Source organism: Arachis ipaensis, chromosome B06 (assembly GCF_000816755.2).
Source record: "Arachis ipaensis cultivar K30076 chromosome B06, Araip1.1, whole genome shotgun sequence".
Classification (NCBI taxonomy): Eukaryota; Viridiplantae; Streptophyta; class Magnoliopsida; order Fabales; family Fabaceae; genus Arachis; species Arachis ipaensis.
The window spans coordinates 5,878,276-5,903,173 of record NC_029790.2 but is presented as its reverse complement, the minus strand read 5'-3'; the positions used below and the strand labels follow the sequence as shown (position 1 = coordinate 5,903,173).

The window sequence follows — 24,898 nt, the reverse complement described above, 5'->3', positions numbered from 1 at the left end:
GATAACAATGATAACAATAGTTGATAATGATGAAATTTTGAAACACCATTTAGAAAGTATATAAGAGTATTGTACTCTTTTTCCTTTTCTTTGTTATTTTGTTTATTTATTTAAATTGGCTAAACAAAAAGTGAAATTACAGAGTCCTCTTATCTTCTTGTGGTACATGTGAGAAAGATAATACGCTAGTGTTAAATTTTTTCTTCAACTCTGTACCCCACGTACTCTCCCAAATTTTATCTAATACGATTGGCTTTTTCTGTTCACAAGGGTTTGATTATACCTAATTTTTTCAATATTCCAAGTAAGGTTTTACTGCTAGCTCCATCTTTATTTTTTCTTTTCCATTAATGATTGTGAAGAATCCTAACCCCAAAAATGACTTCTAAGTAACCATTGTATTATTTATGAGTACTCGAATCTTACTCTGAAGAACATTTTTTTTAGCTTGTTTGTTGATCGTTGACAACCTCAGCATCCAATACTTGAATTTTTCAATCTGCATTATTATGGCAACCTCAAGGAACCATCCGTCACTTGCCAGAGAAAGACCACAACATCAATTTGACTCCTTTTGCTAATTTTTAAATTGGTCTTACCCAGCTAAGGTTACACAAAAAGAAAGCATTACTATTTGGTCACAGTTCTTAACTCCCCAATTATTTTTTGCTGGATTCCCGGGTGAGGATGACCTAAGAACAGTGGTCTATATGCCAAATGCCGTCTCAAGACAATTTGGGTTAGCTCAGGCCATTTCATCTCCTTACCATCTTCAAGAGTCACAATCTTTGCATGACAAAGCTATTTCACTAGAAGATCTGCTGCGCATTCAGAAAGATAATGCTGCGCGGAGGAATAAATTCCACTTGTTCCCTTTCAAGCCTTGTCCATTGACCACCTATTCATTCTTTTCTTGGTGGAAAAACTATTACTCCTCTATTGAAGTTGCTTTCAGTACTTGCTGTCAAAGGATGACCACTGTTCTTGTAATGCAATAAGTGAAAATAGCAAAAAAGGGTAATTACCACTAAACTATTTGCTCATTTTATTATTATTATTATTATTATTATTATTATTATTAGTTAGGGTAATTTTCTCTATTAGTAACATGTCCTCTCTGTGTTGTTGCTATTAATTTTCTTCATGCACAATGTCTTCTAAGGCTATCACAATGGCACCTGTTTTAATTATTTTTATTATTATTATTATTATTATTATTATTATTATTATTATTATTATTATTATTATATATATTATTACAGAGAACACAACTACCCCATTTGCCGCAAATCCTCTTTTGAGAAAGTCTTCTAGTAAGCTTGTAGGAAAAAAGAAATACAATTTTAATTGTTCCAACCGTCGGGTAAAAAGAAGACTTAAACCAATTGAAGTTTCAATATCTTCAAGTAGTAATGATAAGAATGATACATCAAATACATCTAATGACAATCTTGATGGACTGGTAATCTCTCAACACAATGAAAGGGACAACAAGAACACCTCGTCAAGTGATGAATCAGTCAGTAAATTCTCTTCGGAAGAAGATGTCAATGCTCTTAGCCCCAGTGACCGGCTTGCTTCTCAGGTATTTTTATATATTTTCACATCTTCCATATTGAAATAACATCATCTTAAAGAACTTACATGGTGATGATACTTCTCATGCTGAGTCCCCTTTTTATTACCTTTGTCCTCATTTCACTTTTTGATTTAGGTCACTGTGACTCCTACCATTTCTTTGATCGTGCCTAATACTGAAAATATGATAGCTGCCACATCTAATAAGCCTATACCCAAAACCAATGCAAATAAGGTATGACATGTCCTTTGGCCTGATGGTTGGTATCTCTTTCTTGTATCTTCTTTATTTTTATGTTAACATTTGCCTTTGCATTTTTTGTCTAGCTTCAAAATTCTGAAATTCCCCCAAGTGAGTGGTCAGAAAAACAAATACCCATCACTTCCATCCATGCTCAGACCCCTAATGTGGTGAATAATTTATTGGCTGATTTAGAAACTCTAAATGAAGCATATGCATGTAGCATGGATACACAGAAGGCTATAGTTGAATCTTGTTCTACCATTCAAAGTCACCCTTCAACAGAGTAGCCCCATACTACACCTCCCACAACCAAGATTGTTGACAATTCCATCCTACTTCCATTAAGCCAACAACTCAGTGTCATTCTATCCAAACCTGTTTTGACACTTGTTACGGATCCGCAGTTTAAGGCTCAGCTTTTTGATATTCTTCAAACTTTTTCAACTACACCACATCCTGAGACTATTGATCCTTTGTTGGCTTGCTTGCGGAAGGTTTATGAGGATCTTTATGCCAAATTTTCAGATTCTCAGGCAGCCATCTCATCGTGTCAACAATTAACTGAATCTCTTTCTAAACTGAAACAAGACACCTCCTCTTTTGAGGCTGTCAAAGCTACCCTGGCTGCCCATATTACAAAAGCTAAAGATCGGGCTCATGAGCTATCTGAGGAGATTCGAGACTTAGAATAACAGCTGACTGTCAAGAGAGGAGCAAAAAGTAGGATGGATGCTGCTTTGATAAAGAATGAGGCTCAATTTACTAAAGCAAGTAGCATGCTTGACAGTAGCAATGCAGCCTTACAGTCACTTGAAGAGAAGATTCCCTCCTCACAGGAAGCTGCCAAAGAAGCCAGGAACTTCCAAACCGCTCTCCAAGCTGAAGTTATTCGCTTGAAAGAGATCTTTGAAACCTAGTCTTGCATTTCTTATGTGAACCTTTGTGATTTTAATATGTGTCTGCAATCTTCACTTTTTGAACTTTTAGAATTTTGTTTATTATTCGCTTTTGAATGCACTCTATCCTTATTTTGGAGATTGGACACTTGCTATTTTTTTTTCTTTGGACACTTCAACTGGATATTTTCGTGTCCTTAAACATGTGGAATGTTTATCTCATGTATGCCTGGCCTATATATCTTTAAATATTTGCCATTTATTGAAGGAATTCTTCTTCCTGATCCGATTTCAATAATCTTATAGGCATTTCCAGAATAAACTTTGTCAACTACATAAGGTCCTTCCCAAGTTGGAAGCCACTTACCATAAGTTTTTGACTTTTTTTCTATAGGCAAAATTGTTTTCCACACTAAATCTCCAACTACAAATGTCTTTGCTTTAACACGGCGGTTGTATGATTTTGACATAATCTCTTTTTGTCGAATCACCCGCTCTAAAGCTCTCAACCTTTCGTCATCTAGTTCATTGAGCTCATCATGCAAAGAATTCCAATAATCTACTACTGGTATCTCGTCTTGTCTAGCCACCTTTACACTTTGCAGATTAATATCAATTGGCAACACCGCATCATGACCGTAAACTAACTTATACGGGGTGGTTCCAGTAGAACCTCTTGGAGAATTTTGGTAAGCCCAAAGAACTTGACTGAGAGTTTGGTGCCAATTTCTTGGCTGCCTTCCAATGTGTTTTTTTAATTAATGCAATCAAAATTTTATTCGCTGCCTCCACTTGTCCATTGGCTTGGGCATAATATGGTGTAGAAGAAAGTATTTTTATATCCCTAGATTTGGCATATTCCATGACCTTTTTCTCTATAAACATGGTTCCTTGATCAGTGGTAATAGACAGAGAAATTCCAAACCTATGCACAATATGCTCCTCAATAAAATCTATTATTTCATTGTGAGTCACCTCCCTTAGAGGGATAGCCTCTACCCATTTAGAAAAATAATCAACACCAACCAAAATGAACTTATGACTTTTAGAAGAAGGTGGGTGAATCTGTCCGATAAGATCTAGAGCCCAACCTCTAAATGGCCATGGCTTAATTATAACATGCAGTTCTGACGCTGGAATATGTTGAAGGCTTCCATGTTTTTGGCATTCTTCACAGGACCTGGCATAATTTATACAATCTCTTTGAATAGTTGGCCAATACAATCTTCTCCTATTTATCACCCATTTCATTTTTTTTCCTGATTGATGGGCACCACAAATTCCCTCATGCACTTCAGCAAGAGCCAAATACGCTTCTTTTTCTCCCAAACATGTCAAGAGGTTTTCATCAACAGATTTCTTAAACAAGACATTACTTATTAGAACATAACTTTGAGCCCTATATTTAAGTTTTCTATCGACACTAAGACTTGGATTTTTTAAATATTCTACAATTGGTACTCTCCAATCTTCTGGGTCTAGTTTTTCTAATGACAACATTTCTCTTTCTCTCAAAGGCATAAATATGTCCTTTATCCTTACCAATTTTTCTAGTGTTGAGGGCTTGATCTTATATCTTGAAGCAATTTGAGCTAATTCATTTGCTTCTTGATTTAACTCCCTTGGAACATGCCTTAAAATGACATTATCAAATTTACTCAACAACTCTGTAGCCACATTGAAATACTTTCTTAAATTTTCACTAACACATCTATATTCAAGTGATACTTGACGGGCTACAAGCTGTGAATCTCCAAAAATTTCCACATTTTTAACTCCTCTTTCTAATAATAATTCTAGTCCCATTATTAATGCTTCATACTCTGTCTCATTGTTGGAACATGAATAATTCAATTCAAAGAGGAATTTGCTTGACTCGCCACTTGGAGAAATAATTAAAATTCCTATACCAACACCACCCATATGACATGAACCGTCAAAATATAATTTCCAAGGCACCAAACCAACGAAACCCAGTAAACTCTCATCAATGTCAATACAAGGATGATCAACCTGGAAATCAGCTAGAACCTGACCCTTAACGGCTCTTGCAGGAACAAAATGTAAAGAAAATTCCGTTAAGGCCAGCATCCATTTTCCTAGTCTACCATGCAATATTGGAGAAGACAACATATATTTAAGAACATCAAACTCAGAAATTACATAAACATTCCTAGGAATTAGATAGTACTTAAGTTTTAAATAAGAAAAATATAAAGTTAAACAAAGTTTCTCAATTGGAGAATAACGGCTCTCAACATCATTTAGCACACGACTTAGATAATAAATCACTCTCTCGTTGCCATTCTCATCTTCTTGAGCCAGCATTCCACTTTTAAGGATTGGAAATGAGAAATAAGTGAAGAAATAATTATAAGAAAATATAATTTCAATTTTTTCAACTTGATCAGAGGCGCAAAAACCTTGGTTTTTCCTGACAGATTGGAAATGAACCTTCTGAGGTAATTGACCTTCCCTAAAAATGCTTGTAGTTGCTTTTTGTTTGCTGGAGGGGGAGCCTCTAGGATAGCCTTTGCCGTATTTTTGTCAATTTTAATCCCTTTTTTCTGCACCAAGAAACCAAGAAAATTCCCTGCACTCACACCAAAAGTACATTTTAAGGGATTCATTTTCAACTTATGCTTTCTCATTCTTTCAAATGTTTTTTTTAAGTTTTCTAGATGCTCTTTTTTAGCATTTGATTTGACAACCACATCATCAACATAAATTTCCATAAAATTTCCAATAAATTCATGAAAAATTTTATTCATCGCCCTTTGATAAGTTGCACCAGCATTTTTTAGTCCAAATGGCATCACAACCCATTCAAAAGTTCCTAAAGCACTTGGACACCTAAATACTGTTTTTGACACATCTTCTTCAGCTATGTATATTTGATTATAACCTGAATATCCATCCATAAAACTTAACATTTCATGACCAGCAGTAGAATCTATCAACATATCAGTTATAGGCATTGGATATTCATCTTTTGGTGTTGCAGAATTTAAATCTCTAAAATCAATGCAAACCCTTAATTTTTCATTCTTTTTCATGACAGGGACAATATTAGAAATCCAGTTGACATACCTTGCTGTTCTTATAAACTTAGCCTTAAGAAGTCTTTTAATCTCTTCTTTAATCTTCTGCACGACTTCAGGAGCAAATCTCCTTGGTGGCTGCTTGACAGGTTTAACATTGGCTTTCAATGGAAATTGATGTTCTACTAATTCACGACTCAAGCCTAGCATCTCTGCATAATCCCATGCAAAACAGTCGCAATATTCCTTCAAAATCTCCACCATTTCTTTTTTGAAATCATCAGGCAGCATCTTGCTCACATATGTTGGTCTAGGATAATCACCGTTACCAATATCTACTTCCTCCAAAGGATCCTGCACTTCAAACTTTTTTACAGTGTCAGTGTTATTTTTTTTCAAAATCTAAGGACCATTATCATATATACAATCATAAGGTACACTGTCAATGCACCCTTCTCTGTCTGCCATATAGGCTGACAGCCGAGCCAGTTGGCTCGTCAAGCTCATCTAAGTTTCTCCTGAGGCCGTATTTGCCCGGCCTTAGGGACCAAAATAAAATCATTTATATCTATTTTGCACATCTCAATATTTTCAAGATTAAATACATTGGTGTCAACTGTCAGCGTCTTGACTCCAGGATTATACATCCTGAACTCCACATGCATCTCATCATAGTAACATGTACTATTGTCAGCAAGAACTTCTTCCACTCCTCCATCTTCATTCCAGAAAATCAATTTTTGATGTAAAGTGGATGGAATAGCACCCATTCCATGAATCCAATCACATTCCAAAAGCAAGTTAAAACCATCCTTTGAAGGAACCACAACAAATAGAGTTGGCCTATTGACAGAACCAACCTCAATTGACAACAAAACCACACCTCTAACAGAAGAAGTCCTTCCATTAAAATCTGTTACCCCAATGCTACATTTAATCAGATCTTTTTCAGTCTTTCCAAGCCTTTCCATCATTCTTTCAGGCATGAGATTAAAAGCAACTCCCCCGTCAACCAAAATCTTATTGACTATCCTTCCATCAACATGAGCCTTGATATGTAGTGGACGCAAGTGTTCCTTATCATTTTCAGTAGGCTTCTCAAATAATCCTCCACCACACATATTGTCATCTAGCAATAAGCATTCGCTTCCAGGGAAGACATCATAACAATCATCTTCTAATGACTCTACTTCCTGGACTTGACTATACTCCTCAGGCAGTATTGACACCACAGCTATAGGTTGCTTAACACCAAATTCTAAGCTGTCATCAAAACCAGTGTCAAAATTATCAGTAATTAAATCTTCATCTTTTTCTCCCTTGTTTTCAACCATTACCCTCTTCCCAGCAAGATTCTTCTTGACATTTTTATTGCATTTAGGGTGATTAGAAGAATTGCCTGTTTCTGCAGACTTGGCCATGGTTGGCAAAGGAGGAAAATCTACTCCATGTCCCTTGTATGGATCCAAGGGAACATACTCAGGTATATTCTCTTTCTGCTCAAAAGTTGTAAAAGGAGAATATTTTGGAATATTTTGACAATTTGGCCAAGGAGAATAATTAGGAACCTGCTGCATGTTAGGATTATAACAAGAATAAATTGGCTTTGAGGGAACATGCACATTTTTTGGAATATATATACTACCTCCGTCTTGTGCATGATTCATGTTCCATAACTGAGACTCATAGTACCTGGGCTTAAAAGGTCTAGACTTCACCCATTTGTTTTTTCCTCTTGCAAAAGCAGTAGGTTGATTCTGCACATTTCTCACATTCTAGACCCATTTATTGTTTGAAATTTTGGTGGGAGGTACTCTTGTCTTTTGAGAAAATTCATCAGGTTTTCCACCAATCATGACTACAGTCTTCATTTTCTGGTTGACGGGTTGTACCCCAGTGTTGTTGACGCACTTGTTCAAAGGAGTTTGACCGCCCAAATTTTGTTTTCCCTCGGCTATCTTCCGCTTTAGCTCATTAGTTTCATTTTCTTTTTCAGCAATCTTCTTTCTCAACTCAGCTTTTTCTTTCTCTTCAACTTTGTACTTTTCAAACTCTTTTGCAGCTTCCTTGTCAAAAACAGCATTGTACTTTGGGCACATGGCGATGGTGCTGTCAGATTCTTTAATTCTCAACAAAAAATCTAACAGATCCTCACCAGGACGAGCATAAACTGGCTTCTTATCTTGCTCAAAGACTCTCAGGTCTTTATTTTCATCTTTAGCACTAACCATTGTGGCATCAACTTCTACCATGTTGATTGACAAATTGAATGGCTCAACATAATTTGAGTTAGCAGCAAATGGTTCAGTGTCCACCTTCATAGTAGTTTTATCCTCAAACTTCAATCTTCCCTCCTCAATTGCTTTTTGTATCAAGTCCCTGAAACGGACGCAATTATTAGTGGTGTGTGAAAATACCTGATGAAACTTACAAAATTTTTTATTCTTTATTTCATCAGTTGAAGGCATCTTTTTTCTTTCTGGTAAAATAAGCTGTTTATCTTTTAATAAAACCTCAAATATTTGATCCGCCTTAGAAATATCAAAAGAATAAGTCTTATTTTCAACTTTAGAATAAGAAGAAACTTTTTCTTTTTCTTTAACAGGCTTCAAAGATTTGCATACATAAGGAGGACCCCCACGTAATTCAGCAATATAAATCTCATTCTCATCTGAATTACTACTATCAGAAAAACAATCAACATATGCAACTTTTTTTGAACCCTTTTTAAAATTTTCTTTTTCTTTCTTAATTTGTTCTATCTGTCTTACTCTTTCAGCTAACTGGGAAAGATCTAAAGTATGTTGATTGACAAGTTTCTTCCCAACTCCAAATTCTAACCCATTAGTAGCCATTTTGACAACTTCAGTTTCCGGAATCGGAGTAAAACACTTATTTCTCATGTTTTTAAATCGCGCCAAATAAGTATCAATGGATTCTCCTTCTGCATGTTTGACAGAGAATAAATCCGTAAGACTAACTTTCAATTCACCTCGGAAAAACTGATCATGAAAATTTCTTTCTAACTGCGCCCAAGAATGAATAGAATTTGGTCTCAAGTTGGAGAACCATGTAAATGCATTTTTTGTTAAAGAAGAAGGAAAGTATCTCATCTTGAGATATTCATTAGAAGCTGCTTCCCCAATTTCAACAGTATATTGAGCAATATGCTCTACTGTAGACTCATTTTCTTCTCCAGAAAATTTTGTAAGGGATTTTGGAATTTTCCAACCCCTTTGGAGTTCTGCTTGTTGGACACATTCAGGAAAAACATACACAAAATATAGCCTATTTAAGCAACCAACATTAAATCCCAAACGATTTAAAACTTGTTCAACATTTCTTGCTAGATTATAATGCCCCCTAAGTTGTTTTGCCTAAGTCTTTCTAACATATCATCATCATTTTGACCATGTCTAGGCATATGAATATCATAATTAGGAATTGCTCCACCATTTTGATTGACATTATCAAATCTTAAACCCTGGTTATCATTTTCTTCTAAATTTACCACAGTAGCAATCCTATTAACTTGTCTATTTAATTGTTCAATTCTAGTGTTTGTGTTTTCTAAAAGAGGATTTAAAATTGTCACCATTTGATGAGTTAATATGTTTACTAGATCATGGTGACTTTCATCCATCTGTTGCCTAATATTTGCTAAAGATCCCACAGTTTGACTAGGTTGATTAACAGGCGTTGCTCTTGACATGTCAGAAAATACAGGTCTAGAATTTTCTACTCTAGTGACAGTGGATGTAGTAGAATTAGATGCACTGTTATTTTCTGTATTAATAGAATATGAAAAATTTTGTTGTGATACGTGTGAACCTGACACCCCAGAAACAGGTACATTTGACATGCCATATGGATTTTGATAAATAGAATTTTGAAAAGTTGAGTAGAGAGGCATAGGCAATCCTTGTGTCACCATGGAGGGGACATCCCCCGGTGGCAAGCCATATGGCGGCCACCCCACGGTATTTATGTGAGTTGCATTTAACCCTGTATGGGCATGGCCAACGCCATCATGCCTCACTGACATCAAGGTAGGCTCTGCGTTTGAAACCACAGGAGAATTTCCAGATTCATTTCCTCTAATCTCATCACTAGAAGTAGAAGAAGATGCTGCAGAAGTATTTGACATGTCAACTGACGCTGATTTCCTTGGCTCTGGACGCACGAACTTACCACTGCGCAACCACATGCAAATTCAAAAACTCTTGATTTTTCTTTTGACAAACTACAATCTATTGACAAGGTCCCACCGGGCGTGCCAATTTGTTTTACTCGAATTTTTGTTCCATTGTTAACAACAAATAAATCAACAATTTTCGAGTTTTGTTTCACAATCTTAATTTAAGGAGCGGAAACGACTCCTTTTGTGGATGTCTCAAGATCTCAATTGTAGTTTCGAAAGTAAAATTAAAGATGAAAAGAAAACATGCAAGGTGCCGGAGGCAAAGTAAAATGCAGAAATTAAAACAAACAGGAAATTAAAAAGAAGATGAAGGAAGAAACATGAACGTAAAAGAGAAAAAGACGTAAAAGTAGAGGAATTTTATTAATAAAAACTGGAAAAAAGTAAAGTACAAATGTTTGAGTTGAGAGGAATTACTTAAGATTTCCAATTTTATTCTGTGATGCCAAGGGGATGAGAGCGTTTTTGGGTTTCTAAGTGTTTTCCAAGAAGAATTGAACTGATTACAATGTTTTTCTAAAGCTCTATTTATAGACTAGCCTAATATCAGCTAACAGTTACCATTTGTACACTACTTACAGAAAATTTGAATTTCTTGTAACTGTTCCTGTACTTCTTGCTTGATTCAAAATTTAAATAAATAACCAACTATCAAATGATCTAATTTAATTTAAAATAGATATAAATATTATATATAAGAACATTACCAAATAACTAATTATTTTTTTTTTATAATTTTCTTATAAAAATTATATTTTGTCTAACAAGATGCCCCCAAGATTTCTCACTTGAAGATATGCAATGATTGAAAGTGAGAAAACTTAGTACTTAAATATATATATAAAATTATTTTATAATATATATATATATATATATATATATTAAAATTAAATTCTTATTATTATAAAAAAATATAAAAAGCTCTTAGTGTCGATTAAGTATTATACCTAGCTAGAAAGCTAAAATAAATGAGGCTTGCTACATATATAAGTCTTTTTGGCTTACAAGTTATACAAGTTGCTCCAAGTCTAAGAAAGAAACACGCGCTCCTTCAACAACACATTTACTCTTCGTCTTCTTCCTCAATCAAAATGCAAACCATCAAGAAAAAAACACGCGCTCTTTCCACCCACGTTCACTCTTCCTCTTCTTCCTCAATCAAAACGCAAACCATCAAGATTCAAAACAAACTACTACGATTCTGCAGAAACGTTCTAACTCTTCACAAAGAGTAGAAGAAATCAAGAATAAAAGATACAAATCTCCATAAAAAATCACCAGAAAAAAAGAAGAAACATTATTCAAGGTACTGTTTTACTATTCTTCTAGGTTTTTTTTCTAGATTGTCTCTGCCATGTTCCTCATCCTTAACCAACAAAACATTAAAATATTTCAAGAAGAAATATACTGTCTCCCCCTATTTTGGGTGTATTTCTTAAATCCTTTGGGTGTATTTCTGTAATCCTTTGGGTGTATTTCTGTAATCTTTTTTGTAATACACCCAAACGATTACAGAAATACACCCAAATGGTTTCAGGAATTCACCCAAACGATTATAGAAATACACCCAAACGATTACAGAAATACACCCAAAGGAAATACACCCAAACGATTATAGAAATACATCCAAAGGATTACAAAAATACACCCAAATTTCGTTGAAGTACACCTCATGCATATTTTAGAACTCTTTCTCTTTCTCCTCCTCATCTTCTGCTGCTTCTTCTTCTTCAAAAACGATTTCAGAGCTTGATGTAAAAAAACAATGGAAATCGAGAATAACGAAGAAAGAAAACAGAGAGGAAATTAGCCTCAGCACCTGGGTCGATCAAAATAACCACCTCCCTACCATTGATGACCCCACGAACTTTCAGAGTTTGATGGGATGTGAGACCCCAGTAGCTAAGGGACGAGAGGTGCAGAGACAGTGTGTGAAGAGCTATATCAGGTTCTGCCAGGGGAGGAGCTGCCTCAAGGTCTTGTGGTTCGTCGTCATCTTCACCCAAAAGGATCAGCTGTTGGTGGCGGAATTTGCATCATTGCAAACTTTTTGGTTATGGACTTAGGACGATCCGAAGTAGTTTTGGGTGCTGGTTGGGTCGCCAGTCTTGGAAAATTTGAAGGTGACTACAACACTTTATCACTTAGCTGCACGTAAATGAAGAAGAATAACAGAAAGAGGAAGAAGAACGTGCAGCAAGAAGAAGAAGAAGGAGAAAGAGAAGGAAAGAAACGAAAGAAAAGAAGAAGAGGAAGAGGAAGAAGAACGTGCAAGAAGAAGAAGAACGAGAAAGAGAAAGCAAGAAACGAAAGAAGAGAAGAAGAGGAAGGGGAAGAAGAATGTGCAGTAAGAAGAAGAAGGAGGAGAAAGAGAAGGCAAGAAACGAAAGAAAAGAAGAAGAAGAAGAGGAAGAGGAAGAAGAAGAAGAACGTACCTTGCATCGCGTTTTGGGGGTTTTATTCGTTAATTAACTTGTAAAGCATACAAGCCCTAATGACTTGTATGCAGAGCTTTTCTCAAAATAAATTATCAGTCAATCTTACATTTGATAAAGAAAAATATTAAATAATTAGTAGAATTTATTATTTTTATTAATAATTAATTAATAATATTTAAAGGTATAAATTAAAAATACATTATTAAATTATTTTTAGATTCACACCAAAATTGAAATCAATGTTGGTCGTTGAGCTTTTCTCCTTCATAGATATGAATATGATACGCCCATTATAAGAGCCGTATATATAGCTGATAAAGATGAATATCTAATCAAGGAATCAAAAAGTAAATACGTGATCGACAGAGATTCTATGGCTGAATTAATAAACGGTTGGAGGGTAGAGCAGCAATCAGGTGTACCCGCTCCTACCGTACTGCTTCCAGCACTCCCCTGATGTGATCAATTCCTACTTATGCAATTTAATTTATTATTCATCATTTTTGCCTATATTCGATTCCATGCATGAATATTATCTGGACTTATTAAAGTTTATGCCATAATATGCCACGGAGTAAACTCGAGCACATCACATTCCGAGGAAAAAGAAAGAAAATATTTTCTAACCTAAACTCGCAGGTGTATTGAAACTTAAAAAATTCAAATATCTTCTTTTGTAATACAAGTAAGATTAACTCGTATTTTTATTGAAGAATATAGGAAGTTAATATTGTTTCGGATTGAATACATAACATTTCTAATTTAATTATTACCAAGTAAGGCGTAGATTGGATATTTGGATCTAAAATGAAGTATGCACAGTAATTATCTCGGGTGATAAAAGACGACAACAAATAAATAAAAGGTATGTGGTGCGTGAAGGTGATCCTGATCCAAGTCCTGACTACTCCTGAGCCAGTTGGTTTCTCCAATTATACTGGAAAAGAAAAAGAAGGGAGCGACACAGGGTGAGGAGCGTGGAGGCGCGAGGCAGGGTGACAAAACCCCGTGAGTGGGTAAGGGTCAACACAAAAACAAAAAAGCGAGTAAGAGTGGTGTGGTGAAGTGTGGTGGGTGCAGATTCATTCACAGTTCACACATCAAACCGCAACAACACACCCACACGTCACTCTCACCACATTACCAAACAAAAATCCAGAAAATAGAAAAAATAGAAAAGAAAAAGAAATAGTGAGTGAGTCATCAGCGAGTGGTGAATACTATCTGAGAGTTGCAGAGAACGCTTCCTAACCTCTCCCTCTTCTTCCTTTTATCCTCATTCTCACTCACACATTTCCATTTCTCCACAAACACACTCTTCTTCTTCTTCTCTTTCACTCTCTCTCTACTGCTCTGTTAGTTTTTCGTTATTATTATTATGGCGCTGCACTCGGTGCCTTCTGTTTCTCAGCTGCACCGAGAGCCGTTACCGTCGTCGATCTTAGCTGCCGGAACCGACTCGCGTCTTCTACTCCAGTTCGCGACTCTCGGCTCCAACAAGTCAGCGCGTCGTCGCCGCCGCCTCTCTGCTTTTCCTTCTACACCAGCTGCGCCGCTACGTCGTCGTTCTGCTGTCAGAGCTGTTCTCGAACTCGACCGATGCAGCAGTGACAAGAGTAGCAGCGGAGTTCGCCATTCTCAACCTTCCGATGTCAAACCACAGGTCCGATTTCGGTGATCACTTCTTCAGGAGCACAGCAATTTTTCTTTCCTTTTTTATTTTATTTTTAGCTTTTATTGACTGGAGTAAACGCTCTCTCTCGAAATCGTTAGTGTTAGTTACTTAGTTACGTTAACGGCACAATGGAAAATTGATATACGTTATGATTTAAAAACAGAACGGCTATCCAAACGAGGAAGAATTTTTTGTCAGTTAGGGGAGGGAGTGATGAGAGCAAACCAGAGACTGTAACTGTAACTTCCCTGCAATGGCGAACAAAAATTGAAAGAAAATGCTGTCCGTACAGTCATAGCTAAAATTTGCTGGATGATGTAGTTGATGCAGTAGAAATTATTGTTGCGATGCGGCAGAACATATTACCACAGTAACAACACTGTTGCTAGTATTGATGTGCTGCCACAGCACGTCGAATTTCCTTGATCTGATCTCGCTTGTGTTTAGGCAAGGGAGAGTGAGAGGGAGTCTTGTAGTAGGTGAGGCGACACAGTAGAACTTGACTACTAATTAGAGAGGTTTTGAAGGAAATCAAGTGAACATTCACATTCAAGCCTGCCAAATGGCTATTAGCGTGGTTGGCTTTCATGTTTTCGCCAAAAGCTTCAAAGAACTTATCATTGAAAAGAAATTTGCATCGTTGTCTCTGTTTTGTTCTGAGAGGATATTAGGAGAATAGCACCAGGAAATTAAAGTAGACCTCAAAACCTCATTGTTGAGCCAACTAAAATTCTAAAATGCACTTGCTAATAAAAGATAAGCACCTGTGTAAAGGAAACAACTGGAACATGAATGGTCGAGGAACTATGCTTTGGGTTAGCAGTTAAGAGACAAGTAGAATTCTAGTTTATCCATCTAATGCCGAAGCTTTCTCTTTCAAGAAACTTATATAAGAGATAAACCCACAGTTTGATGTCTTTCACCTCATCATTAGCTATCAAATTATGTTGCCCTGAAATGGTATCGGGAATGAAAAATTCAATCTAACTGAGAGGACCTTGAATAAGTTGGATATAACTTGTATTCTAGAGAATGTTTCTTTTTGTATTTCAAATCTTAATTAGCAGTCTTGCATAAGAAGAGAGAAATATAGATTATAGATTGACAAATTCTCAATCGTGGGTACAGATGTATCCTCACCATTGCTGTAAATTTAAAGGGTTCGGACTATCGTGGATAGTTGTTTCTCAATTTCTGGCACTTGGCAGGCTTGCCTTCTGTTCATTGTGGCATGTGCATTACATGACAATATGCTGAGGGATTCTAGTCAATTGTTGGCCAGGTTGCAAACTTGGAGGACATAATATCAGAAAGAGGAGCCTGTGGTGTTGGATTCATTGCCAATTTGGAAAATAAAGCATCACATGATATTGTAAAGGATGCTCTAAATGCTTTGGGCTGTATGGAACATCGTGGTGGCTGTGGGGCAGATAATGACTCTGGTGATGGATCAGGGCTGATGACTTCAATTCCATGGGATCTATTTGACAATTGGGCAGATAAGCAAGGGATTGCTTCCTTTGATAAGTTGCACACTGGTGTTGGGATGGTTTTCCTACCCAAAGAAGTTGAACTTCTGAATGAGGCCAAGAAAGGTAATAATAATGTTACTTTGGTGTCATCCATTGATGTCCTTTTTTGTTTTTTGGGCTTCACTAAGATTTGCGTGTATAACTACTTGTGAATACATTCGTGATACTTGTTGAATCTCTAATCAAGGGCAAGGGAGTCAGTCATTCTTTATTTCCTATACAGTTTTGTAGCTTTGCATAGTTATCAGCAGCAATACACCAATCTTTGTAGATGTGCGGTATATAGAATCTGCTTAGATAAAACAATAATAACAATAGTAAAGAGGAGGGATGTGCAAAAAAACCTATGTAAGGTTATGTTGAATCTTTAAGGTTTGCGTCAAGATGCGATTGTTTTAGATAAGGCATCAAAGAGAGACTATTTGTTTAGATAAAATATGGAGCTCAATGTAATGTAATGTTAATTGTGTAATGTTAATTTTTTTTCTTCATAAATATTCTTGTGCATAGTAATTGGTCAAAAATGATCTATTGCTTAACATTCTCTCAACTGTCTCAAACTGAATTTTGCACTGTAAATCAGCAATTTGAATATAGTGGTGTTCTGATTTGCATTTCTAAAAAATCTTCTGTAGTTATTGTAAATATTTTTCGGCAAGAAGGTCTTGAGGTGCTTGGGTGGAGACCTGTCCCTGTAAATAGTTCTGTGGTAGGTTATTATGCGAAGGAGACCATGCCCAACATACAGCAGGTATTTGTTAAGATTGTGAAAGAAGAAAATGTTGATGACATTGAACGAGAACTGTACATCTGTCGGAAATTGATTGAAAAAGCAGTAAGCTCAGAAACTTGGGGAAGTGAGACTTATTTCTGTTCTTTATCCAATCAAACAATAGTTTACAAGGGGATGCTTCGCTCAGAAGTTCTTGGGTTATTTTATTCTGACCTTCAAAATGATCTTTACAAGTCCCCCTTTGCCATTTATCATCGAAGATATAGTACAAATACCAGTCCCAGATGGCCACTTGCACAACCAATGCGGCTTCTTGGTCACAATGGAGAGATCAATACCATACAGGTTGAGTTTCATTGGCATGTTCTTTCCATGAAATTTTAATTTATTTCAATGTATGAAATGACCAAATATTTGTGCAGGGGAATTTGAACTGGATGCAATCAAGAGAGACATCGTTAAAGTCGCCTGTATGGCGAGATCGTGAAAATGAAATTCGTCCATTTGGAAATCCAAAGGCATCAGACTCAGCAAATCTTGACAGTGCTGCAGAAGTATGTCAATAACTGACAAATTAAGTTATTAGTTATGTAAATTCCATGTGGCTGTCGCTCATGATATGTTTGCAGAGAAAAGGGGGGAGGGGTTTCTTTTGAGAAAGTAAATAGGGAATGGTGAATGGGATCTTCTAGGCTACTCTTCTTTTGTCCTGTCCTTTTTTCCTCCTCTTGGATGATTCCTTATCCTCCTTTGTTTGTAACTGTTGTTTCTCGTTTATTCCTTTCTTCGTCAATTGAACACAAGAAACTGATGGTCATTTTTATATCTTAATTTGAATGGTCTTCTATGGTTCAGTTATTAATAAGAAGTGGTCGCAGTCCTGAGGAAGCTATGATGATTCTTGTTCCAGAGGCTTACAAAAATCATCCAACACTGTCAATCAAATACCCTGAGGTAATGTGTCTTTTTCTTTAATAACTGACATTTTATCTTCAAGTGCTTTTGGTATCCACATTGCCGTTTTATGTTATAAATTCTCACTTTGTATGCTCTATCTGTCCTATCATTTGCATGTCATACTTGTGATTGTTTCTATTATTTCTCAAATTGTAACAAAACTTTGCAGAGAGATTCTTTGTTTATCCACAGTGGGGAACAACCCTGTTTGATTGGCACATTAAAAGATTGTGTTCCTTTTAACTCAAAAAAAGTGGTTTTCACTAAAGAGACTAGTGGAATGGGATTGCTTGGGGGAATGGGGGGTGGATGACCTGGTGATAGGAACTTTCAGTGGAATGGAGGCCTGATCCAAGTGTTTGGTATATATTTTGTGTTTACTTTTATTGAAGTCTCAATATAGCTATTAACTGGAGTGTTGTTGGTATAACTCGTGAGTTAATCATAAAATCGGGGACAATGTGTCTGATGTGTACATCTTTAGGGTAATGTTTCTTTTAGCCTTTTGATAGAATTGTTCCGTATCAACATAGTGAAGTAGTTTGAAACTGTAACCATTTATGGAATGAAAGGCATTGATAGGCAATTGAAATATGGTTTTTTGACAACCAAATTCAACTTGATCTAAAGTTGAATTCATCCTTTTTCCCTGCTCACATATTTTGGGAAGATTACTAGTTTAAATAGATTTTACCCCTTGGTCTCCTTTAGTCATTTTATTTTTTTATTTTTTAATAAGAAAAGAAACGAAAGACCATATCATTCTTAGTTAAATCAAAATTTATAAATTTGAAAGGCACCTAGGTTTTGAAATGGTCATTCCTTTTTTGTGTTATCTCTTATCCATTCAGTTCTTTGTGATATTTCCATTATGTTTTGACAATAATAATTTACTTTTCTACTTCAGATTAAACAGAATATCTTGATTTTCCTCATGTTTATCAACATTTAGCTGGAACTAGCAAACTAGTTGAATGAAGATGATGAGTATAGGCTTGGACAATGAGTATGATTACAAAAGTCAAAGCAGTGTTAAATAGAATTTCTGCCGATGTAACGTGAGCTTAAGTTACAAGTGGATGCTGAGAAAGGGGGGAAAAAGAAAAAGAAAAAAAAGAGTAAATAACTGAGTAGATTTTCTGGAGTGGCTGACTGGCTGTAAGCCCCCACCCACTTTAAGATGAATGCTTTCAATACTCATTTTCCAAGCTTGATTCACAAAACTGCAAATTCTTGTCTGTTGCATCTTCTTGATTATTTCTAACAATCCTCGTAATCCGTTCTCTTGAATTATGCATTAAAGGTCCCTTAATTCTGTCTTCACTTCCTAGGTGGTTGACTTCTATGACTACTACAAGGGTCAGATGGAAGCTTGGGATGGACCAGCTTTGCTTTTATTCAGGTAAAAAGGCTAAGATCCAGTTTGGGTAAACAACTTAATTAAGTTGCTTTTGAAAAAATAGCTTAAACAATAAATGATTATATTAAAAGTAGCTTATAAATAAGTTATTTTGTGTTTGGATTTTTAGTTCTAAAAGTACTTATTTTATAGAATTGTGATAAAAAGTAGTACTATTATGAGAGAAGTCATTTTTTTTAACTTTTCTATAAGCTCCTAAATAACTTCTTAGAAAGTTGCAATTTGGTTTTGAACATTGCACCAGACATTAATACTACTACTTTTCATAAGTCAAAAACTCAAAGTTACTTTTGAAGCTTCCCAAACGGGCCCTAAATAATCCAGAACATGATTACCTTGTTAGTATCTTACTCCATCCTTATTTATGGGACCTGACTTTAAATCAATTGAGAGTAGCATTATTCATTGAAGCTTAGTCATTTGACACTAAAAGTACAAATGAGGAGGTTCTAGCTTAACCTTTGTTGGCTAGAGTAGGAATCTGAAGGGCTTGCTAGGAGGATAATAAGATATAGGGGAAGTTTGTTTAAAGTATTTTTTTTGTGTTGCAATTTTATTTCATCATGCAAATATTAGCTTTGTGCATTATTTAGACAAACTTTCCCAGTTAATTTGCGTTTAATCTTTGTAAACTGTAAATAGTATGAATTAGTCTCCTCCCCCCTCCTTTTTTTTCCTTTCCTGATTGTCTGTTGGCCAATTGTTGTTGCACAGTGATGGAAAAACTGTTGGTGCATGTCTTGACCGTAATGGACTCCGACCTGCTCGGTATTGGCGAACATCAGACAATATGGTCTATGTGGCCTCTGAGGTGAATTCCCTAATTTCCATTCATTGGATTATATTTTTTATTGATGTTGTATGATCAGAGCTTCTGTATCTTGGGTAGAGAAAAATAATTGATTATTATGTCCTTTTTATTTTTTTGCTTCTCAATATCATGATTTTGATTATTTGCTTAAACTCTGTTTATTAAATAAGTAACAAAAGTTATGTTAAACAAAGACTGATTTCACACATAAATGCAAAATAAAGGGTAGGATTACAAATATTGTATTTCTGATCATTTGTCTGTTCTTTCCCATGTATGTGGGTCTTGCTTTCCTTTCCTTGGATGGTTTCACTTGTAAATAACTTATTTTCCTTCAATGGTTTCACTTGTAAATAACTTATTTTCCTTCAGTGGTTTTACTTGTAAATAACTTATTTTCCCTTCAGAGTTTTTGTTCTTTTTAAAACACATTTTATAAAGTTATTATCCTTAATACTTATATGCAGTAATGATAAGTAGTTCCACATCCATTGATTCTGGTTCATGACTTTCAATTATTGGATTCAAGACATCATTGAAGATTTTATGGCTTGTCTCATTCTCTTCTAGGTTGGTGTGGTACCGGTGGATGATTCGAAGGTTATCTTGAAAGGCCGATTAGGTCCAGGCATGATGATAACAGTTGATTTGAATGGTGGTCAGGTTTGCACTGAAACATTTTCTTGTTTTTGGGATAATTGAAATAAGCATATTTCTTCTAGTGGCTGTAACCACATTGCTTTGCTCTTTCCTTTTTCCCCTTTTTTATTGTTGCTGAAATTATGTAACTTACTTTACAAGAGTCAGAGAATAGTTAAAAAAAGCTCAACATGGTTAAGAGTTATATAATATGATTGGAGAGTATAAATAATCCTGTTGGAAACATATGAGAGTTTTGGAATTCACCATTCTGTCATATTAGGTTCTTATTTGTCAACATTCACCAGTCTCAAAACTAAAGCTGTTAGGTGAATTAACATAGTTATTAAATAGGTTCTATATCTAACAAGTCACCACACTGGTGAGCCCTTTGAGCTAGACGTGTACATACCATGTGTGAAAAATTTAACTATTTTACGCAGACAAGTGGGTGCAATTAGGATTGGACTTGGAAGTTGAGGATATAATACTAATACCATATCGATAACCATATCTTTCAAACTCTTAGGCCGTTAAGTGAAGCCTCATCAGTAGTTTTTACATTTAACGTGTATCATAAAATGTGTTTGATTAACTAATAATCAATCCATGTCACTTGGTGTTTCCTTGTAACAATATGTGGTGGCAGTTATGATCCGATTGATTCTATTGTTTAAAATTGTGGTTGCTGATGCAAGAGTGCCTACATGTTTGTTTTTTCTCTACTCACCTTCCATTTTCAATAAATGCCTATCAAAAGCAACAATGTATAATATCCTGTGTGATTATTTTACATACCAAACACTTATACGGCAGGTGTATGAGAATACAGAGGTTAAAAAGCGAGTAGCCTTATCAAACCCATACGGGAACTGGATTAAGGAAAATATGCGGCCTTTGAAGCCTGTGAACTTCCTTTCAGCAGCTATGATGGACAATGATGCAATATTAAGACACCAACAGTGAGAGTTTTATGTAGCTTTTTCCTAAAATATTTATCCTTGATGATGGAAGTTGTTCCAAAGCGGTGTTGTAATAAATCATAAATTATTGTTTTACATGCTGCTATCACTGTATTTAGAGCTTTATTTGCTAGCTTGACTTTTATGAGGATTAGGAATACTGGTTTAAAAATGAATTTTTGCAATTGTAAAAGATGAAATGTTTTCTTTTGGGGGGTAAAATATTGTTCTCTATGAAGTGGGAAAAGTACCTTCATGTGTATAGTGTCTCCTGCTTTAACAAATATCTTGTAACCATATCTAAACTATAAGTTAATGTTCTATTCTTGTTGTTCAGTTATATTTTTCTTTTATTGCAGCATACAATATAACATCTTATGTAGTTCTTACTAAACCTCTGTTTGGTGGGAGCAGGGCATTTGGGTACTCTAGTGAAGATGTCCAGATGGTGATCGAATCCATGGCTGCTCAAGGAAAGGAGCCCACATTTTGCATGGGAGATGATATTCCATTGGCTGCATTGTCTCAGAAGCCTCACATGCTTTTTGATTATTTTAAGCAACGGTTTGCACAGGTCAGCTAAGTTTCTTTCTGATAACTTGTTCAACATGTAACCTATTTATTACCTGTGACTTAATTTTGCTATCATAGTATCAACTGCCAAGTCACTCCTATAATTATGTCTGTGACCATGTTTTACACATCGTGCGATGTCATGGCATAATTGACTGTGCTGTTTGCCTTGGTAAATACTGTATGTCACTTTTTAGATTCTATATATCTGTCTGTTGTCTTTATCTTATATGGTTTATTTCATTGTTAAATATGACATATCTTTTTATGAATATTCTAAATTTATTTCTGTCTTCTACCACCTGTTTTATACTTTTATTATATATTCTGGAGTACAGGTTACAAATCCTGCTATTGATCCACTTCGAGAAGGATTGGTTATGTCTCTTGAAGTCAATATAGGGAAGCGAAGGAATATTTTGGAAGTTGGACCACAGAATGCTTCTCAGGTATCTTAACATACCTTTGATAATTTTTTTTTTGTTCTTTTCTCTAGTAACTTCTATGATTCTGTTGCTCTTTGTTGTCCACAAGCTTGATTGTATTATCTGGAGCAGGTTACATTGTCTAGCCCTGTACTGAATGAAGGAGATCTTGAGCTGTTACAAAAAGATGCCCACTTAAAACCACATGTATTGCCCGTATTTTTTGATATAAGTAAGGGGATTGATGGTTCCGTGGAGAAAGCATTAAATAAGCTTTGTGAAGCTGCAGATGAAGCTGTTAGAAATGGTTCCCAGTTGCTAATTCTTTCAGACCGCTCAGATTCACTGGTAAAGACCATCTAATAGTGTTTTTATGCTTCTACCTAATTGGATATATCAATATCATAGTGCTTAAGGATGGATTGAAGTGATGATTTGAGTCATTTTTATTAGATAATCCTTAAATGTGATACACTTTTGTCTGCATCAATAATAGATAGTCCTCATTTCTTAGTGTTTGGAGACTTTGTCTGCTTCTGGTTACAATCCTATCAGTTGGTTGTCTTTTTAGAAATCTTAATTTAATTTTAAATTTAAATCTGTTGAATGAATGGATAACACAGTCTTATGTAAATTGATAGAAGTGTATTGTCTAAGAAGCACTCTGGAGATCTTAATTGTGATGGTATAAATAGGCTCAAGCCAATAATTTCTGTAACTACTTGTTTTACCAAAGACACTCCTGGAAAGATAACCATGTGCTGAACTTAAGACTGGTTGGAAGTAAATCTAGTGACACATATCTTCCTGTAAAAATGTGAGAATTTCTTTCCAACAAAAGACACCATATGGAGAAAATGAAGTACAGTGCCCCAACTTCTGCTTTTATACTTTGGCCAAAACCTGAGAGATTAATCACAGGAAAATATTTCAAGTGATCTCCCTTTTCTGTAACTCCCCTCTGCTTAAAAAGTTGAACAGTAATTTGACTTTGGAAAATGAAGTTTTACTTGAGACGATGAAGGGAACTGAATATTATATTATGGTATCAATAAATACAATATTATTTCTAAATTTTGCATTTATAATAACAGTGAAGAATTTTTGTGAATAGCTATCAATAATTTTCAATGATCCTTTTTTTAATCTTTTTTTCCTGTCTAATTTGTCATGATGCATTCCCCCTCTTTTGTCTTTGTTTAACCCCAGGAACCAACACATCCTGCAATTCCAATACTTCTTGCTGTTGGGACAGTTCATCAGCATCTAATCCAAAATGGCCTGCGGATGTCAGCTTCAATTGTAGCAGACACTGCTCAGTGCTTTAGCACTCATCAGTTTGCGTGCTTAATAGGATATGGTGCAAGGTTGTTTACTGTCTCCACTGAAGCTTTTTTGATGATTTTTAAGTCTCCTGTTTCCATATTGTTTTTTTTTATCTTAAATTGGACTAGTGTTCTATTATCTATTTTTCATTTTTTGTCTTAGATTATTAGTTTGCCAGTTATAACACAGTTGTATTCTCACCCTTGTCAAGAAGCCAATTCTCATTTAAACTGGAACAAAACTGAGTTTTTGGTTTTCCCATGAACCACTGTTTGCTGGTGTGACTATAGATAGGTCCACCTTGCGTGAGTTGTTGGGAGCAGTGGAAACTGTGAACCATTTCGCTTGCCTCTATCTTATTGAGCACTTCATGATGTTTCTAATTTCATTTTTTAGTGCTGTCTGTCCATACTTGGCATTGGAGACATGTCGACAGTGGCGTTTGAGTAACAAAACTGTAAACCTGATGAGGAATGGAAAGATGCCTACTGTCTCAATTGAGCAGGCCCAGAATAATTACACCAAGGTTAGTGATCATCTTCAAACTGAAAGACTACTTAAGATATGATGTGGGTTGATACAACATTGTCCTAATACACTTATATATACCAATAATCTAGGTCAAGTATAGTACCAACTGCCATTAGCCAGTCAAGGCTGCTAACATAATGAGTCTCAAAAAACAAGAATATCAAAATTCTAACCTTGATGTTTAAGAGAAGAAATTTTGTTCTGCTTCATGGTGACATTTCCTTCTTTCTGTTAATTAATTCTTAATAAAAGAATGTGATCTCTGATAGCAAATTATCTTGCATTTGTATGAATTTTAGGCTGTAAAAGCGGGTCTTCTTAAAATCCTTTCCAAAATGGGGATCTCATTGCTTTCAAGGTATGTGATTTATGTTAAAGAGCTGAAGGGTCAAAAGAAAATAGTATTTTCTTGTGTTTTGATTCTTTTCCTTCCTTAAGGATGTCATGCTTATGCTTTTTTTGACAAGTCAATTTATTAATTACTTCCATGTATGCAGTTACTGCGGTGCACAGATTTTTGAAATCTATGGATTAGGAAAGGAAGTTGTCGATCTTGCATTCAGAGGAAGTATGTCAAAAATTGGGGGATTAACTTTTGACGAGGTCAGGAAGAATACAGAACTGTATCTTGTGAATAAAATGCATATCATGCTTGTAAATATTTATTTGCAGATTTAACAACTATTACATTGAGCATTACATGCTAACGTGGTTTACTAATCCTGTACATTAGAAAATTACACTCCCATCTTTGAGCAAAAAAGAAATTTTCAATTACCAACATTAGGTGAAATTATACATATTTCTTCTGCATAAATAGTGTCGATTGTATTCTTCTACAGGGTATTAATTCATCCTGTTGCATATGTGCTAAATTTACATTATTACATATATCACTCATATAATGAGACATTCC

General features: G+C 35.4%; 1 protein-coding gene across 1 annotated transcript in view; it reads left to right on the top strand.

Annotated features, from left to right (window-relative positions):
* Positions 13,602-24,898, top strand: part of LOC107645553 (ferredoxin-dependent glutamate synthase, chloroplastic) — a 17,413-nt gene continuing 6,116 nt past the window's right edge. Inside the window, exons 1-16 of the mRNA XM_016349608.2 lie at positions 13,602-14,061; positions 15,356-15,668; positions 16,241-16,683; positions 16,761-16,892; positions 17,194-17,292; positions 18,627-18,697; positions 19,430-19,526; positions 20,097-20,189; positions 20,982-21,127; positions 21,542-21,701; positions 22,039-22,149; positions 22,258-22,473; positions 23,335-23,492; positions 23,848-23,977; positions 24,282-24,340; positions 24,480-24,585. Of these exons, the coding sequence (XP_016205094.1) occupies positions 13,777-14,061; positions 15,356-15,668; positions 16,241-16,683; positions 16,761-16,892; positions 17,194-17,292; positions 18,627-18,697; positions 19,430-19,526; positions 20,097-20,189; positions 20,982-21,127; positions 21,542-21,701; positions 22,039-22,149; positions 22,258-22,473; positions 23,335-23,492; positions 23,848-23,977; positions 24,282-24,340; positions 24,480-24,585 (2,619 nt within the window). The 5' untranslated portion in view covers positions 13,602-13,776. The remainder of the gene's footprint in view (positions 14,062-15,355; positions 15,669-16,240; positions 16,684-16,760; positions 16,893-17,193; positions 17,293-18,626; positions 18,698-19,429; positions 19,527-20,096; positions 20,190-20,981; positions 21,128-21,541; positions 21,702-22,038; positions 22,150-22,257; positions 22,474-23,334; positions 23,493-23,847; positions 23,978-24,281; positions 24,341-24,479; positions 24,586-24,898) is intronic.